General features: G+C 27.0%; 1 protein-coding gene across 4 annotated transcripts in view; it reads left to right on the top strand.

The window, feature by feature from the left end:
• The first annotated feature begins 313 nt into the window (after positions 1-313).
• Positions 314-20,345, top strand: part of LOC126896815 (nuclear hormone receptor FTZ-F1) — a 55,602-nt gene continuing 35,570 nt past the window's right edge. Inside the window, exons 1-2 of one of the 4 annotated variants that reach the window (XM_050669915.1) lie at positions 758-901; positions 19,987-20,112. Coding sequence is in view for 3 of the 4 variants with exons in the window: in XM_050669916.1 (XP_050525873.1) it covers positions 652-901 (250 nt within the window). In the remaining variant the exon portion in view is untranslated. Of the gene's footprint in view, positions 902-15,833; positions 15,985-19,986; positions 20,113-20,345 lie in introns of those variants that run through there. The other 3 variants (XM_050669916.1, XM_050669913.1, XM_050669914.1) reach the window with 3 other exon arrangements.

Here is a 20,345-nt window from a genome sequence, read left to right on the forward strand (position 1 = left end):
GGGAGGGGAGTGAAGGAATGATAAATGATAACAATAATAATAATATGTGATTTTGTTACAGTGACACCAATCTCTCTTACTAGTTTCTTATCGTGCTCATAGGTGTCGTTCAATGGGCTGGGTACTGTTTTAAATTTACAATTTTAATAAGTTATTGTCCTTTTCAAACTCAAAATTATTAAAAACATACTGAGTATAAGCGTTAATTGATCTTTTGGTCTGGTACAGTCAATGCAAATTAATTTTTCTTTCAATAATTGTTGGTTCATGACCTACATTTTGTTTGTATCATTTATGAGGCCAGCCTGCATTTACTGCGTAAGTCGACTACGATGTTATTGTTATTTTTTATGTCGTTTAGAAACCAAATTATTAATTTTCACTTTTTTCGTCCTCTCCTGTAGTGAAAAACGAAAACCTTCCTTATCTTTTAAACCTTTGTAAAACTTCGTTAAGTCGTAAAATCGTTTACTCGCTAGAAAAAAACATCAATATCATTTCTAGCCCGCCCGTACGGTTGTCGTCCTGTTCGGTCAAGTGTGTGCGCGTATGTGTGTTTATGTCTGACGTGCGCGTCTGCCGTGAAAAACAAGTGCAAGTGATGGCCTACCGACCTACATCGTTGTCATTTGTGGGAAATGTCGTGGAAAAATGACGGCTCAATTGTCAAAGTTCACATCAGCCATCATGGTTGGAGACGAAAACGTTGGCGGAGGAGGTAACTGCAGTAACACTGAATCAAACAGCGAACGTGAAGATCAGACTGAACGGGTAGTGTTGATAGCGTTTAAAATGGAAGGCAGCGATGGCGATACGACAGCGATTGCTGCGGGTCCGTCAACTCAGCGAGACGACGTGGCCCTGGAACATATGACAGCGCCTTTTTCCGATGATTCTGCAGGTAAATGTTTGTTCACAAATAATATTGGATACTTATTCCATAGAGATAATCAATGGTTAAAGACAATATTAGGCTGCCGTTGATATGTCAGCCTGGTATTAATATTTCATTACACATTAAGTTAGTTGAAAAAATTAATTATTTATTTACATATCCAATTGTGTTATTTTACCGATAACTATTTGGATAAGAGATAATATCAAACGTGTTTCATTTTACCCTTTTCTTTTTGATTATGCATGCTCTATTGTTATGATAAACCCTGAATCCCGGAACATTCACAAAATACAATAGCTAATATTGGAGTTTAAATGGTTGTCGGAATGTTAATTTTTATCACAGATGCATTGAATAAACAAAATGCACCTGTTTGGGAGTGCTGCACAGTGGCGAATGATGTTTGGTCAAGTTCATGTACGAAGCCTTGAACAGATACGGTGATTAGCTATTTCGGATCCACAAGCGCTATGATATAACACCTCTTTGTGTTTTATCAAAATTATCGAGTTTTTAAAAAAATACAATTTTTTTTTATGTAAAAGATTGGTTGTATTGGTATCTATTTTCAAAAGGGCGCGGTTTTCGTAGTATATTATTAGATTTTGAGGTTGTAAAATTAGATTTTTTTAATATTAACACCGTATTTTTTGCTAAATTAATTCTTGGACTCCCATCAAATCTTATAGTCCATATATAACCCTTTCATCGTCTATCTTATATTGTGCTAATAAATTTATTCTTTTTGATATCTATAATTTTTTTTCAGACTATCAATTGCACTTTATTTCATAATATTCATAGTTTTTAATATCTAACTACTAGTTTAAGTTTTATATGTTTCTCAGTAAAAATAAGTAGGTCATGCTATCAGTAAACGTGTCTACGTTAAGTAATTATTAAAATTTTGATAGGATTTTAATAGCTTTTTTTATGTTTTTTCTGTATATATATATATCGTTTGTTTGAAATTAGTTCGAGTATATTCATTGCATTCACTGTGTTAGTTTCGTAAGCGATTAAAATTAATAGACTTAGGCATGAGAATACAATTTATGGAGCATTATATGTATTCAGATCGGATAACTCGTATTTATTATTATTAATTAATTAAATAATAAATAAAATAAAATTCAATTGATTAGCATACTTAATTTTAAAATTATGTTTTTTTAAAGTTATTTATTAACAAATAATTATACAGGGTGTTCAGGAAGTAAGGAAACACGTTTATTTCTTTACTGAACACTATATATATTTTATTAGGGGGGTCATTTTGAAGGGTGGCAGCTTGGGCATTTGCCCTAGTTTTAATTTTCAGTATATATTAGACCTCACAGTGTTTTAAAACGTAATTCAAACAGGACAAAATTAATATATCAACATTTTTACTTTTGAGTAGAAAAATTGTTTTTAAGGTTGCTTAATTCAAATTTGACTATTTTTTCAATATTTACCATTTTTAGAGGGGGTAATTGGTGTCTTTATCAATTTTATTCAACTTTTGATGTAATACATCAAAATATGTTTTAAATTTTATTATTTTTTTCATTATAAACTTCATTTTTTAAACAAACATAAACATTGAAAAATTATATTTTTTTATGTATAAAATTAGATTAGTTAAGTAATGGGGGATAAATCAAAGTGAAAATAGTGGCTTTTTGAAATGATGGATCGGTAAAAAATTTGCCCTAGTCTAGTATAATTTGAAATAACGTACCTATATTTTGTATATATTTAAATGTTTATATTTATGCAGTTAAATTGTAGGTTGAGACCAAAAATGTTATGTTTTTTGTGAATAATAATTGTCTTTAAAAAATTTGAAAAAAATGGCTATATCTTGTTTTGTAATAACACTGTTAATTTATAGGTTTCCCCAAGAAAAAGGACTTCTATTAATAAACTTATTTAATTTCCTCTTTTTTCTTCACTATAATACACTATTTTATTAAAAATACCTTCTCAGCTTTGCATCGAAGCTAAAATTAACGTTATTTTAAATCAATAAAATCATTGAGTGAATCAAAATTTGTTTCATTATTTTAATCGTCAGCTGATCAAACAAGTGTTTGTAATATGTTATAACAAAAAACTAGGCAATAGTCAACATATAGTGTTATAACAAAACATGATACATATTGACATTAATTATTTTTAAATTATTTAATTCGACGAAAATACTTGAATTTAGTCTTGTATAAAAAGTAAACTTATCGTCATCGATTTAATTATCAATTTTTAACTTAAATTAAAATACTAGATGTGTTCAGAAAATAACAGGAATTTTTTGTTTTTTAAAAAAACTATTTATTCGTTTACATAAATGTTGTCGCCTTTAAAAATGTCCCCATTAGATATTATGCACTTTTGCCAACGCTTCTTCTAATTCTATAAACACTTCTTAAACACGTTCTTTGGCATAGCCTTCAGCTCATTCAGCGATTATTGCACTTTTAATGACATCTATGCTTGTAAAACAACGGGCCTTTAAGATTTTCTTTATTTTTGGAAATAGAAAATGTCACACAGAGCCATGTCTGGCGAATATGGAAGCTGGGGCATCGTTACAGTATTATTTTGGTAAAAAATTCACGAACGAGCAATGAAGTGTGAGCAGGTGCATTATCGCGGTACAAAAGGCATGAATTTTTTTCCATAAATCCGGGCGTTTTTTTCGGATTTCTTCACGCAAACGGCGTTGAACTTGTAGGTACTACTCCTTATTGATCTTGACGTGGTAAGAATTCATGATACATTATGCTATTAAAATCGAAGAACATAGTGAGCTTAATCTTCATGTTCGATCGCACTTGCCGAGCCTTTTTCGGTCTTGGCGAACGAAAATACCTCCTATGGGACGATTGAGCCTTAGTTTCGACGTCGTATCCATGAACCCATGTTTCGTTACCTGTTGTAACACGTTTTAGTAATTCTGCATTATCGTTGACTTCATTAACTGATTCCTAATCAAACTTCTATTCGCCACTATTTTTGTTCAAAATTCAACAATTTTGGAACAAATTTTGCTGCTACGTGTTTCATACCCAAAACATTCGAAAAAATAACATGACACGAACAAATTGATTTTCAACATCATCAGCGACTTCTTTGATTGTGACGACGATTGTCGTCATAACCATTTCTTTGACTTTTTCGACGTTTTCATCGGTTGTTGATGTACTGGGGCGTTCGTTATCTTCTACGTCTTCACGACCATCTTGGAAACGCCTATACCACTCGTAAACCCTTATTTTACTCATGACAGACTTGCCATAGGCCTTTGTTGTTCACGTTTCACCCACTACTCAATATTATAAAAGTAAAACTATTATTGGATACATCTTGATTATCAATTGACCATGTCGTGCATAATTTATATTAGACTTGGTTATTATGATAATTCAATGGAAATTAGATGTCACATTAAGAAAAAGCGATCTGAGTTGTGCAATATAGTATTCATAAAATCAATATAAAAGTTTTTAGTTGCTAAATATTGTTATAGTTAAAAGTAAAATTTAAAATAAAATTATAATAGAATATTTAATTGTTTTTTTTTGTAATTAAAGTTTGATTTTATTTGTTAAAATTGACAAAAAAAGTTGATTAACAAAGTTAAAAAAAAAAAATGTTTAATGTTAGAAATTATGTAAGGGACATTGGGGGCAATTGCCCAGGGCCACGCAGTCTTTAAATACAGTAATGGTCAAAATTATAAAACCTCAAAAATTGTAATAGTTCCATTAGTTTTATTTGCAATTTAATTTTTACTTGTATTTTCGTTAAAAATATTATTTTTGCAAATACAGCAAATTTTATTTATTAAATAATTTTAAAGGATTTCTAAAAATATTTTACTAATATCCAACTGCGTAATTTTTTTTCCTACATGTTATTTGGATTATTATGTTTGATTAAAAGAATTTTCAAGTAGATCCAGTTAAAAATATTCAAACCAAATAATGAAAATTTCTAAGCAACGTAAAATTATCTATTTTAGGTTTTTTTTGGCCATTTACTGTCAAGTTGATATTTTTAGTATTTTAGGTAAAAATCATATAAAAACGTATATTTGATGTTATTTCAACTAATTTATTTAGAAACGTAATTATTTTTTTTAAAAAAAAATATGTCGTTTTATTTTATTAAATAAAAAAAGAACGTTTTGTTTCCTAATATTATCATTATTATAAATTTATAAAAAATATAATGTTTTATTTTATTTTCTAAATTAATTAATTGAAATAACATAAAATATAAGTTTTTGTTTGATTTTTACCTAGGATATTGTGAATATGAACTTATTTGACAGTAAATGACCTAAAAAACCTAAAATAGATAATTTTACGTTGCTTAGAAATTTTCATTATTTGGTTTGAATATTTTTAACTGGATCTACTTGAAAATTCTTTTCATCAAACATAATAATCCAAATAACATGTTGGAAAAAAAATTACGCAGTTGGATATTAGTAAAATGTTTTAGAAATCCTTTAAAATTATTTAATGAATGAAATTTGCTGTATTTGCAAATTAATATTTTTAACGAAAATGCTAATAAAAATTAAGTTGCAAATAGAACTAATGCAAAATCAGCGGTTCCTTTTTAAGTTTATGAACACATATAAAGAAAAAAGTTTCATGCATTTACTTGATGATTTAAATGTTTACGATTATGTACAAGCTCAAAATCTAAACGCATGAATTATAAAATTTCGCGGCGTCTTATAATTATGACCATTACTGTAGTAATATTACAACAGCTTGTACTGTCACTGCTGAGTATGACATTTCATATAAAGGTGAGATTCGAAAATAGAAGTTTTTGACTTAAATTTAAAATGTCATCTTGTTGAGGTCTATATTATTATATATAAGAAATTGCATACTAATTGGTCATTGGGAAGAGAGTAAAAGTTAATAATTTGAAAAATTTTATCTAAAAATTTTCTTACGCAAATTTAGTTAAATGGAGGTTATAAAAACATATTTGCAAGTTAAATTTTTATAATAACAGTTCTGTAGCTACTATTTAAAAACTAATGTTTCTTTTTTAGCAAATTTTTAGAAAGTGAAAACAAATTAAAAACGTAAATGGTTCCTTTGGAAATAAATATTTTTGAAGTATAAAAACAACTTCAAAAAATTGATTCATACTTCTATGGCTAATACCATTTTCCTCCACACAAATTATAAAAAATCCAATTTTGTAACTTATAAGCTTTTAGATGTGATCCACAGAATTGAACATTTTTCAATATATTTGCTTTTTAATATTCTAAAACCAATATATAAATAATTTAAATAAAGTATATATATTTTTTTATACTTTGTTGCTTAAGACTCAACACCGAAGTTTTATCAACATGAGTACAATAAAATAATTTCTGTACTAGTAAAACTGCCAAATATAGTTCTGCAATTTTTCATTTAGCGTTCTTCTCAAATATTTTGAATAATTACAGAATGAGGATTTTCCAAAAGAGATATTAGAGGATATCTCGTGGAACGAGGGACTGGTAGATTTAATAAGTGTGAAAGAGGAATGGGAGGCTGTGGCATTAATGAATAGAATAAACATTAGAGCTAGATAAAGTGTCAGTAGTAGAAATATGGAAAATATTGGGCGGTGATGGCATAAAGTGGTTGAAAGATCTTTTTAATAAAATCTTATTAGAAGGAAAAATGCCAAAAGAATGGAAGAATAGTATTGTGGTGCCGATATTTAAAGGTAAAGGTGTCATACAGAAGTGTGGAAATTATAGAGGCATAAAGCTTATGTGAGAATAAGAAATGAGACTTCGGTATCTAAAAACCAGTTTGAATTTATGCCTGGTACGTCAACAATGGAGCCATTATTTTGTGTGAGAAAACTAATGAAAAGGTATTTATTAGTGATGGGAAATATCGAATAGTAACTATCGAACTATTCGATAGTTGTCCACTATTCGAACTATTCGATAGTCATTCAAAAACTATTCGAATAGTAAAAATATTCGATAGTTCACAATATATTCGAATAGTTTTTAAAATATTTGATAGTTTATGCTAAAAATAAAATATTCGGTGGTATAAAAACAGTTCGAATATTTAATCAATAGTTTAAAATATTTGAAAATGCTCATCACTAATTTTTTTTATTATTAATTGTATCCTATTTATAATCTTAGTACCCTGAATAAACAGTTTTAAAACAATCCTATTTAGATCGTTAGTGTTAAAACGCCGCTGTCCTCTTTATCGGTGTTATGCCTTTATATGACAAAAGAGCAGGTAATGCTAGACTAAGAACAGTATACAAGGTATTAAGTGTAAAATAAGACTTTAGTATTTACGAATAGTTCTGTTGCTCATAGAACAAACTTTTCCGATAAAACTGAAAATATATCATTAGTCATCGGAAAAAAGAACTGCTTTTTAATTTTCAACCCATATTTATCAGTTTTTTCCAATGACTCACAAACTAAAAATAAATAAAATGGTACTTTTTACTGTTATTAATTGTATAAAAATTTATTTTAAGTATTCGTTAATTATCTTCTTATTATAATTAATTGTACTTCATAAAAATTTTAATTAGAACTAATCGAATATTTTTTGAAACCATTCGCTAGCCCATTCGAATATATTTTAAAACTATTCGATAGTCTATTCGAATATTTTTAAAAACTATTCGATAGTTTAAAAACTATTCGATAGTTTAAAAACTATTCGATAGTTTATGCTAAAAACACACTATTCGGTTGTACAAAAACAATTCGAATAGTTATTCGATAGTTTAAAATATTCGAAAATGTCCATCACTAGTATTTATAGATTTGGATTTGATTGTCGTCATAACCATTTCTTTGACTTTTTCGACGTTTTCATCGGTTGTTGATGTACTGGGGCGTTCGTTATCTTCTACGTCTTCACGACCATCTTGGAAACGCCTATACCACTCGTAAACCCTTATTTTACTCATGACAGACTTGCCATAGGCCTTTGTTGTTCACGTTTCACCCACTACTCAATATTATAAAAGTAAAACTATTATTGGATACATCTTGATTATCAATTGACCATGTCGTGCATAATTTATATTAGACTTGGTTATTATGATAATTCAATGGAAATTAGATGTCACATTAAGAAAAAGCGATCTGAGTTGTGCAATATAGTATTCATAAAATCAATATAAAAGTTTTTAGTTGCTAAATATTGTTATAGTTAAAAGTAAAATTTAAAATAAAATTATAATAGAATATTTAATTGTTTTTTTTTGTAATTAAAGTTTGATTTTATTTGTTAAAATTGACAAAAAAAGTTGATTAACAAAGTTAAAAAAAAAAAATGTTTAATGTTAGAAATTATGTAAGGGACATTGGGGGCAATTGCCCAGGGCCACGCAGTCTTTAAATACAGTAATGGTCAAAATTATAAAACCTCAAAAATTGTAATAGTTCCATTAGTTTTATTTGCAATTTAATTTTTACTTGTATTTTCGTTAAAAATATTATTTTTGCAAATACAGCAAATTTTATTTATTAAATAATTTTAAAGGATTTCTAAAAATATTTTACTAATATCCAACTGCGTAATTTTTTTTCCTACATGTTATTTGGATTATTATGTTTGATTAAAAGAATTTTCAAGTAGATCCAGTTAAAAATATTCAAACCAAATAATGAAAATTTCTAAGCAACGTAAAATTATCTATTTTAGGTTTTTTTTGGCCATTTACTGTCAAGTTGATATTTTTAGTATTTTAGGTAAAAATCATATAAAAACGTATATTTGATGTTATTTCAACTAATTTATTTAGAAACGTAATTATTTTTTTTAAAAAAAAATATGTCGTTTTATTTTATTAAATAAAAAAAGAACGTTTTGTTTCCTAATATTATCATTATTATAAATTTATAAAAAATATAATGTTTTATTTTATTTTCTAAATTAATTAATTGAAATAACATAAAATATAAGTTTTTGTTTGATTTTTACCTAGGATATTGTGAATATGAACTTATTTGACAGTAAATGACCTAAAAAACCTAAAATAGATAATTTTACGTTGCTTAGAAATTTTCATTATTTGGTTTGAATATTTTTAACTGGATCTACTTGAAAATTCTTTTCATCAAACATAATAATCCAAATAACATGTTGGAAAAAAAATTACGCAGTTGGATATTAGTAAAATGTTTTAGAAATCCTTTAAAATTATTTAATGAATGAAATTTGCTGTATTTGCAAATTAATATTTTTAACGAAAATGCTAATAAAAATTAAGTTGCAAATAGAACTAATGCAAAATCAGCGGTTCCTTTTTAAGTTTATGAACACATATAAAGAAAAAAGTTTCATGCATTTACTTGATGATTTAAATGTTTACGATTATGTACAAGCTCAAAATCTAAACGCATGAATTATAAAATTTCGCGGCGTCTTATAATTATGACCATTACTGTAGTAATATTACAACAGCTTGTACTGTCACTGCTGAGTATGACATTTCATATAAAGGTGAGATTCGAAAATAGAAGTTTTTGACTTAAATTTAAAATGTCATCTTGTTGAGGTCTATATTATTATATATAAGAAATTGCATACTAATTGGTCATTGGGAAGAGAGTAAAAGTTAATAATTTGAAAAATTTTATCTAAAAATTTTCTTACGCAAATTTAGTTAAATGGAGGTTATAAAAACATATTTGCAAGTTAAATTTTTATAATAACAGTTCTGTAGCTACTATTTAAAAACTAATGTTTCTTTTTTAGCAAATTTTTAGAAAGTGAAAACAAATTAAAAACGTAAATGGTTCCTTTGGAAATAAATATTTTTGAAGTATAAAAACAACTTCAAAAAATTGATTCATACTTCTATGGCTAATACCATTTTCCTCCACACAAATTATAAAAAATCCAATTTTGTAACTTATAAGCTTTTAGATGTGATCCACAGAATTGAACATTTTTCAATATATTTGCTTTTTAATATTCTAAAACCAATATATAAATAATTTAAATAAAGTATATATATTTTTTTATACTTTGTTGCTTAAGACTCAACACCGAAGTTTTATCAACATGAGTACAATAAAATAATTTCTGTACTAGTAAAACTGCCAAATATAGTTCTGCAATTTTTCATTTAGCGTTCTTCTCAAATATTTTGAATAATTACAGAATGAGGATTTTCCAAAAGAGATATTAGAGGATATCTCGTGGAACGAGGGACTGGTAGATTTAATAAGTGTGAAAGAGGAATGGGAGGCTGTGGCATTAATGAATAGAATAAACATTAGAGCTAGATAAAGTGTCAGTAGTAGAAATATGGAAAATATTGGGCGGTGATGGCATAAAGTGGTTGAAAGATCTTTTTAATAAAATCTTATTAGAAGGAAAAATGCCAAAAGAATGGAAGAATAGTATTGTGGTGCCGATATTTAAAGGTAAAGGTGTCATACAGAAGTGTGGAAATTATAGAGGCATAAAGCTTATGTGAGAATAAGAAATGAGACTTCGGTATCTAAAAACCAGTTTGAATTTATGCCTGGTACGTCAACAATGGAGCCATTATTTTGTGTGAGAAAACTAATGAAAAGGTATTTATTAGTGATGGGAAATATCGAATAGTAACTATCGAACTATTCGATAGTTGTCCACTATTCGAACTATTCGATAGTCATTCAAAAACTATTCGAATAGTAAAAATATTCGATAGTTCACAATATATTCGAATAGTTTTTAAAATATTTGATAGTTTATGCTAAAAATAAAATATTCGGTGGTATAAAAACAGTTCGAATATTTAATCAATAGTTTAAAATATTTGAAAATGCTCATCACTAATTTTTTTTATTATTAATTGTATCCTATTTATAATCTTAGTACCCTGAATAAACAGTTTTAAAACAATCCTATTTAGATCGTTAGTGTTAAAACGCCGCTGTCCTCTTTATCGGTGTTATGCCTTTATATGACAAAAGAGCAGGTAATGCTAGACTAAGAACAGTATACAAGGTATTAAGTGTAAAATAAGACTTTAGTATTTACGAATAGTTCTGTTGCTCATAGAACAAACTTTTCCGATAAAACTGAAAATATATCATTAGTCATCGGAAAAAAGAACTGCTTTTTAATTTTCAACCCATATTTATCAGTTTTTTCCAATGACTCACAAACTAAAAATAAATAAAATGGTACTTTTTACTGTTATTAATTGTATAAAAATTTATTTTAAGTATTCGTTAATTATCTTCTTATTATAATTAATTGTACTTCATAAAAATTTTAATTAGAACTAATCGAATATTTTTTGAAACCATTCGCTAGCCCATTCGAATATATTTTAAAACTATTCGATAGTCTATTCGAATATTTTTAAAAACTATTCGATAGTTTAAAAACTATTCGATAGTTTAAAAACTATTCGATAGTTTATGCTAAAAACACACTATTCGGTTGTACAAAAACAATTCGAATAGTTATTCGATAGTTTAAAATATTCGAAAATGTCCATCACTAGTATTTATAGATTTGGAGAAAGTGTATGATAGAGTACCGAGATAGGTTTTAAAGTGAGCATTAATGATAAAAGGAGTCCTGAAAAGGTACATAAATATAATAGAGGATATGTATGATGGCACTTGTACCAGAGTAAAAAACGTAGGAGGAGTAACAGAAAGTTTTTGGGTAAGAGTAGGAATGCACCAAGGTTCTGCTTTAAGTCCTTACTTATTTTCTATAGTGATGGATGAAATTACTAGAGAATTACAAGGAGAGGTGTGGAGATCAGCTCTTGAAGAAAAGGGTTTAAGAATAAGTAGGTGTAAGACAGAGTATTTAGAGTACGAGTTTGATAAAGGAGAAGAGGAGGTAGATAAAATGAGGAGATCAGTGACAATAGACGAGGACGTGATAAGAGGGATTAAAAGTTTTAAGTATTTAGGATCAGTTGTGCAAATGAGCGGTGTTATTGACGAAGATGTAAGACACAGGATTAAGTGTGGGTGGTTGAAGTGGAGAGAAGTGTCTAGTGTCTTATGCGATTAAAATTTCAAATGAGGCTGAAAGGTAAATTTTACAAGACTGTAGTGAGGCCAGCTATGATGTATGTTTCAGAGTGTTGGGCGGTTGGCAAAAAAGTAGAGCAGAGAATGAGTGTAGCATAGATGAGAATGCTTAAATAGATGAGTGGAGTGACTAGAGAAGCTAAGATTAGGAACGAACATAGAGGGAATATAGGCGTAGCGTCAATCGTAGTTAAGATGAAAGAAAATAGACTTAAATGGTTTGATCATGAGGAATAGTTATAGAAATGAATGTTGAAGGAAGAAGAGGTAGAGGAAGACCAAAAAGAGAAAGAGGGATGTAATTGAATGCGATATGAAGACGGCTGATGTGAGCGTAGATGATGTGGGAGATCGTGTCAAGTGAAAGTTCAGGATAAAGGTAATCGACCCCAAGTAGTTGGGATTAAAGCGAGGAAAAAGAAGAAGTTCTTTCCAGAAAGAATTTGAAAATATATACTTTTTTTGTCAGAATAATATGGTATTATACGACATATACGTTAAATAAACGTTATACTAATATTATTTTGAAAAATGCTATCTGGGTTCTTTTGACTCTATAGTAAATCTGAGTTTACCAGGTCTATGCTAAGTTTAATTATGTATAAATTGGTGATGCTAACTTATTCGGGCAAAATTATGTTAGGTAGGTGATATTGATTCTTAAGCAATATTTTTGCAATTATTTATTTACTATCTAATTGTATTGTATAAAAATTAATTTTATTTTTGATTCCTAAGAATTAACATTTATTTTTTGCAAAAAATACAATATATGATAGTTTTTACGATTTTAATATTATTTATAACTATTTATGAATAAACTCAACTTACACAATTTTGCTGTCTCTAATAATAAAGGTTAAATGATTTTGTCATTGGAAGAGAATATAAACCTCTATGACAAATATCATCACAGTAGTTTTGCGCCCATAACTGAGAGCTTATTTATTCGTATTATATAAGTTTTTAAGGATTAATTGATGTGCATAAATTTCTTACTTCTTATTAAGCCTATTGGAAATTTATTTTAAAATAGTAATTCGTTGCATTTAACTACATATGAATAATAACCACGACCTACAATTTAATTTCCTAAATTTGTAGGATTAATTTTTTCATATTAATTCTGCAAAGAAACTTTATTATTAAATTATCATATATGAAGTTTTCAAAATATAAAATATGATGAAAATTGTACAAAAAGAGTTAGTTGATGGAGGATATATCCTTTTAATCATCTTCCATTTGTCCACCACTGATCTCTAAATGCTTAAAAGTAAAAGAAATAGTATTAGATGTATATATAATATATAAATGTATTGCCTTGAGTACGCTATCACTATAACATTTATGTGTGATGTTGGACTAACGTTGATAAATTAAGGAGTTCAGTTAGTATAGCTTGTTAAAAAAATATAACATGTGTTGGTTGATTATATTGGTAGTGTAGAGCACAAAAGAAAAAAGTTAATTTTTAAGTTTTTCTGGAATTTCGGTTAAATATTTTTATAAATTTTAAATTTTGAAATAGTTATTGGTGATGTATAGAGTGTTCAGTAAGGACACGAGTTTCTATTGTTTTCATTATTAGTAACAATTTCCCTATTTCTTTACTTACTGAAAACTCTCTACAATGTTATTCCTAAATTTTATATTTAAAGAACATATAACGTAATTTAAAGTTTATTAGATTAGAAAAAAAAATTGATTTGAGCCCATCAAATTTTATTTCGCGTTAAGGTTTTTTGTTATAGCTATTATTTTGATTACAATTTATAGTATTTTATTTCAACACTATTAATAGTTTTTTTCATATTTCGAGTATATTGATTCATCGGAATTTTTGGAACGTGATATATTTAGATTAGATTATACAGTGTAGTCCAAAATTTTCTGACAAATTTTACAACTTTTGAATTATTTAATGTTTTGTTATAATTATTAAAAAAAAGAAAAAAATGTTCTCCATAATTGGTCAAGCGTGGGAAATGTTATTTTATCAAACGTGACCATATCAAGATTTTCTTAAAAATTATGGATTTAAATCGAATCAAGGAGATTTTTAGAAACTTATATATGTCGTTCAGTGCAAGTGTAATCTGGAATAAGGCCAACATAGGATCTGGGCATTTCTTATAGGATAGTAAGAGCAATTTCAATTTCCCAATTAAAAGATATATACATAGAAAATGAACTAATATATTTGCCTTATTCAAAATAATGTATATTAATTTCTAAATTTTTGAGGAGTTAATTTAATAACTAAAAAGTTAGACCTTCTAGTTTTCCTTTAGTTTTGTCAGTGGATAACTCCAGATCATATTAATAAGATAACTCTTGGATTTTATTTTTGTAAAATAAATTTTTGCTATAAAAACAAAAACTGTTGAAGTAGCTTTATGTTTTTTGAGTATACTCATTTAGAATCACTTACTTTCCTTATTTTTATGTTAAAATATTTTGATATAATAGTAAATATTAAAAATAGAAGAATATTTTTTAAGAATTATAGGTGCCTTACAATTTATATTTATTACTATTACTATCGGTGTTGATATTACATATTTTTTTGTTATACATCTTGTTTAATAACAATTTGTTTATAAAATATATAAATCTATGCAAACTTCCTTATTATTGCATAGATTTAATTTTTAATATATAAAGCTATGAAAATCTATATTTATAGTTGTGATAATATTGAAATTTGAAAGCAAAATTGCTTACTAATAATCGAGAGAACAGCGAGTATAATTTATCAAAAATTTCAATTTACGTTATATTTTGCTTTTGAGAAAAAAAATAATCAAAAATCTCTTAAAAAAATAATTTAATATATTTTGTATTAATTTTTATTAGAATGTTGTACGATATGGTTCATTGTACGTGGTAGAGATTATAACGAGGAAGTTAAAAAATAAAAATAAATACATACATACTAACAGTTTTAATTTAACATGTTTATATTTTTGTACAACATTATTTGGAATTGCATACTTCAACAAATTACTGAAGTCCATTGACCTAAAACATTTCACGTATTCATTTTCTTTCTTCATATGCGGTACAAAAATATTATTAACAGTTTAAAGATATCTGATCACTTATCATATTTATAAAAAAATGTTTATAATTAAAAATATTATATTTTAAATTATATAAATTTTACCAATTTTATTTCATTGTTTTTTTTATGGACAGAATTTAAAATTTATAAAGTAGTAATACTACGATGTGATATCAGCCTTCAGACCTTAAACAAATTTCGTGCGTCCAACACTAAAAATAAATTTACTATAGGGTACAGTATGGTAGTCACACTCTTCCTTAGCATGAGGCTCGAAAGAATTTTTCAAAATTTTGATCCATTCTAATATTATAGTGGGACCAGTTGTTATAATGAATGTTATACTTTTATCAGTTTTAAAGTCAGATTATATGTAAAATTAAGTGTTTTGTAATAAATGATCTAAAGTCTTCATTGTTTTTCTATTGTATTTTCGTTGTCATATTTTCATAATGATACTTTATGTAAAATTTTTCAACATGATAAATGATATATTTTTAATAAATTTTACAAAAGAAAAAACCAAAAAAATGAAAATCAAAATTTGCCATTTAAAATTTTGGTTTCTATTTTTTTGTTAACTTATTTCTTTTATTTAAGATGGAAAAACTGGGAGTCTTAGAATAGTACTTAAAAAGGATACCCTTCGGATTCAATCTTTTAGTTTGGTAAAATAAAAACGCAGAATAGTGTAACAGTCGACCTATTTTACTACGCTAGGTCAAAAGATTCCCGCCTACAGCCGTTCTAATACGCAACCGCAGTCGCGTATACTTCTGGACCCATTTTCCGATCCTGGGCTTTCATCTCTAGCGCAGCCTATGTCGGTGTATCAAAGGGATGACCTACATTTAGTTTTGTATTTTCATCCCCTTACCAGGTCATTAGCTACGAATGTCTTGTCGTTTGTCCTCCAACGTTACTTTACTGCTTATGTGACAAGACGGCAGTTTACAGGTATGTTGTAGAATTTTAGATCAGTCTGTATGTTTAGATTATGTCGATGAGTGTTGAGTATAATTAATAAACACACACACACACACATATATATATATATATATATATATATGTTTAGTAATAATTTAAAAACTTTAATTAGAATTTTGTGTAGGATTGAAGAAAAAGTTTACAAAATGTCGCATTTCGTTTAAATAAATTAGCTTAAAAATGAATTTTGTAATATTTTTTATTGGTCAACTAAATTTTATTAAATTTTGTTAGCATTCGCATTTCCTGATAGTGATTTATCGGTAAAAATAATTGATAACATAAATATAAATTGAGCATGAGAAAATGTTTAGTATAAATAAACTAAAATGTATAAAATAATTTTATCTGCTTATAAAATTGTAAAGTTAAAAATTAAATTTAAATATTGCATTTAGTAATCTTAGTATAAAATCCTATATATTTTCCTTTATTATAAATGTGTCATATTCAAGTTTTTATACGACTCGTAGAATACCTTATGCAAAAAATTACTATTTATTTTTACTGTCTTTAATCAGTTAAAGCTCGAACCTATTTCTTGAATAATTATTTTATAAATTCACAATTAACATCAACTAACTATTTTTCAAATCAACAAATTGTTTATTTTTTGGATGTTCTTAAGTATAAATGGATTTAATTATACAGTTTATATGTATAAAATGTTATTTATATAAACTATCGTTTTATATTTACCTTATAAAACGTATATATTATAAATTGTCTCTATTTTAACTGTTGTAAGTAATATTATAATGACTGAAAATTACAAAAAACATGATCAATATTAAAAAAAAATATGAAATAACAAGTATGATAGAATAAATCTTGACCACAGAACATGCAAGTATAGATCAAAGTGTTATAAAATTATATAGTTGAGGACGAGGAGAGGTATTACATCTACCATGAAGTGGTATTCCCTCTAGGTCATTGTGACTTTCACACGCCCTTGAAGGGAGGGTGAAAGTCTGCTGTTAATTGGTCTTGACACTGTCGTCAAGTACAAACCGTCCCTCATCTGAATGTGTCGAAAGAACCAAATTGCATAGTAAGTAGGATTATTTTTTATAGCGGTGTAATAGTTTTAGGGTAAAAGAAGATTAAATAATGTTTATTTAAAATTTACTATGATTTAATGGAGTTCATTACCCCTTCCACAGTTAGAATAAACAATGCTGTCTCGATAACGCGTCTATGACTTATTAATTCACTTAAAATGTATTGATATTAGTTTTTTAGTCTAGGCGCTAATATTATTTCATGAAAACGAAAGTGAAAATAATATTGTATCACGTAATAACTTAGTGTGTGGCGTCGGCGGCGATCTTGTTAAGATTCGCGTTGACCTACTGACACACTTTAGCTGACATTGGCCTGTTTGTACTAAAACCGGCATATCATTACTCGTGTGTGTTTTTTTTAATAACCACCCATAAAAATGTGTTATAGGACTCGAATATATTTCGCGTATTATTAAATGGATGTTAAACTTTTCATTACATTAATATATTATTTATTAAATAATTTTATATACACATGTGTATGTTATGCTTACAATATTAGTACACAATAATAGTTATAGCTTTTAAAAAAAGTGAATTACACAAAAATGTGAATTGTTATACAACTGTACGTATTGTTTGAACATAAAAATAATTGTAGTTTTACCCTTTCAGACACCTGGTACATAATTATGCACTCTCAATTTTTTTTAAATTTTCAACCGTAGTTTTGAAGTTAAAATAGTAATTCCAATAGTGTTGGGCCAACGCAAATTTGCTTAATTTATTTCTGGAAAAATAAGAAGTATTATACATTTTTAATTTCAAATAAAATTGTCCATTTTTTATGTTCAAACTGCATAAATAAGCTCAGAATTTTTTAAATATATTTAAAGAATCTTCAAATTTTATTTTTGAGTTTATATGATACTGTATTACAAAAAATTAATTATTGTTAGTAGGGCTCGGAATTATAAGTATTTATAAATTTTATATGAACCGTTTGGAAAGGTTCAAGTTTGTACAATTTTGTCTGTTATATGATTATTTAGAAACGTAGAAATATTTTTCGGTTTAAGGGGATAACTACTTAATTCCTATAAATCTATAATCTCGATAACAACATATTACGAAGTCAATTAATAAAAATTTGTATTGGCTGGTGGTATATTCAAAATAACTTAACAAAATTTATAAATACATATAATTCTGAGCCCTAGTTATTAGATTAGCGTTATTAATATATCTGACCTTAGTTTTTTTCCAACGTTTATTTTTCATAATAAAGTGACAATTAGTTAAATATTATATTCTTAAGCTTTTAAAGTAGTTATTGTTTATGTGTATTTATTATAGTATTGTTATCTCGTATAATAATGGCCTCGGAAAATAATCATACAAAGTCATTCATTACAGTTTATAGTACGACACTAGCCATCATTCTCGCACCTTTACTGTGACCTACTTTTTAATGAATAATCGACATATTACTGGCCGTTGGCAAATGCTAATACGAAGAACAATTTATATCTATTTGAATTATTGATTTTAAATATTTTAAGTAAATATATTTGTGAATAGTCGTTGATATTTACTGTAGTGACTTTTACAGTATGTTCTCTCTCCCATTACTGTTTTTTTAATTCGGCCTTGTTTAAGGACAACCAGGTATATGTTCCGTTATTATTTAATAGTTAAAGTAAATAAACAAAACGTATGATATTAAATATCCTATTTTTGGGGGTGTCTGTAGTGAATTTTTCTCTAGACTTCTAACAAGTGCCCTATACTCTGGTGCCTATTGTAATATTTCAATTATGTTTCTATGTATTAATCATATTGTTCTATTCTTTTTATTTTTCATTACTGTGCCTCACTATAAAGGCGTGGTATGACACAAAGGATCATTTGATCACCGCCTTTGCGTTAATGTTTAACTGCGTTGTTTGCCGATCGGATTACCATACGGGAACTTTAATAGTAATACCACACCTTGCACCCTTCTGGCTCCTTCAGTCATAATAAGGTTGCGTTAGATTGGCAGCTGATGTAAAAATCCTGTCAAATTGTAAGGTAGAGTAGAGTCGACCCCAAATAGTTGTAACAGAGGCTAAGGTGATAATAATCATTATGTCTCACTATCACATATAGTATTGCAATTAAAAAATTAAAAATATTTATTTAGTAATTTGACTATATATACGTAATTGATACAATTTATTCATCTCTATATTGATCAATGTTGTGTTAATAAGCTAACTGCCAATCATATATAGCCGACTATTCAACAGTTATGTATTATTATTTTTTTTACTCCATTAACTATTAATAACAAGAGAAACTTAGTGATTTTTACATTGATGCGAAGTATATTAATATTAAATGACTTGTCCAGAGTAGAAGCATTAAAAATTGAAAAATAATTTTACGAATATACGTAATTTTAAAGGTTATGATGCATTAGAAGATTGAAAAGAATGAGTTTTATTTAATCAAGAAAAACAATATGCACCAACTATATAAATTTCAAAGTTTGCGGTAGTGTTGTTATTACTTGTTTACGTGCATTGATGACCTAAATATCTGACCTTTAATATTTAATTCATCTCCTACAGCTTTATAAATTATCTATTTATAAATGTATTTAATAATGTAATTGGAATATTAAAATTGCCAATTTTAATACGTAGTATTTGGATTGAATTCAAATGTCTTTTATAATGATTGTAATTTAACTTTAAATACAGTCAATTTTTAATTATTAAATATGTATATTAAAATTACATATTAGAGAAAATATATTGGGTAAAAAATTAATGGTAGCTTTCAAGTAGTTCTCGAAAAATTAAACTAATGACAAAAAACCTAATATACTTTTGGGTTCTACAGTCAGTTATTTTATATTTATTTTTCTACTTATGTTTTTGTGACTTATTGCAGTAAAAAAAATTTGTATTCGTATTAGGTAGATTCGTGTCGTGGTCAAGTTAACATCCTTCAACATCACTTACTGTATCTATCACCTTTTTTTGTCAAGGTTACTCCAGTGACGTAATCATTGTCTGATTAAGTTCTTGTTTTGAATTATAAAGTAACGCTTTATTTATACAAATACATTATTAATGTTACAAATGTTTAAGTTTAAGTGATTAATTTTAGCTTGATATTTCTTTAACTTTTATTTATTATTAATAGTTTTTTTTTATTAAGAAAATCAATTTTAATCTTTGGAAAAAATTATTTTTGTTTAATACATTTTTTATTTAAAGCATAATTTGTAACATATCTTAGTAATTTTAGCAGTGACATTTAGGTGGGTTTATT

This window comes from Daktulosphaira vitifoliae, unplaced genomic scaffold (assembly GCF_025091365.1).
Source record: "Daktulosphaira vitifoliae isolate Bord-2020 unplaced genomic scaffold, ASM2509136v1 Scaffold_1, whole genome shotgun sequence".
In the NCBI taxonomy this organism is placed as follows: domain Eukaryota; kingdom Metazoa; phylum Arthropoda; class Insecta; order Hemiptera; family Phylloxeridae; genus Daktulosphaira; species Daktulosphaira vitifoliae.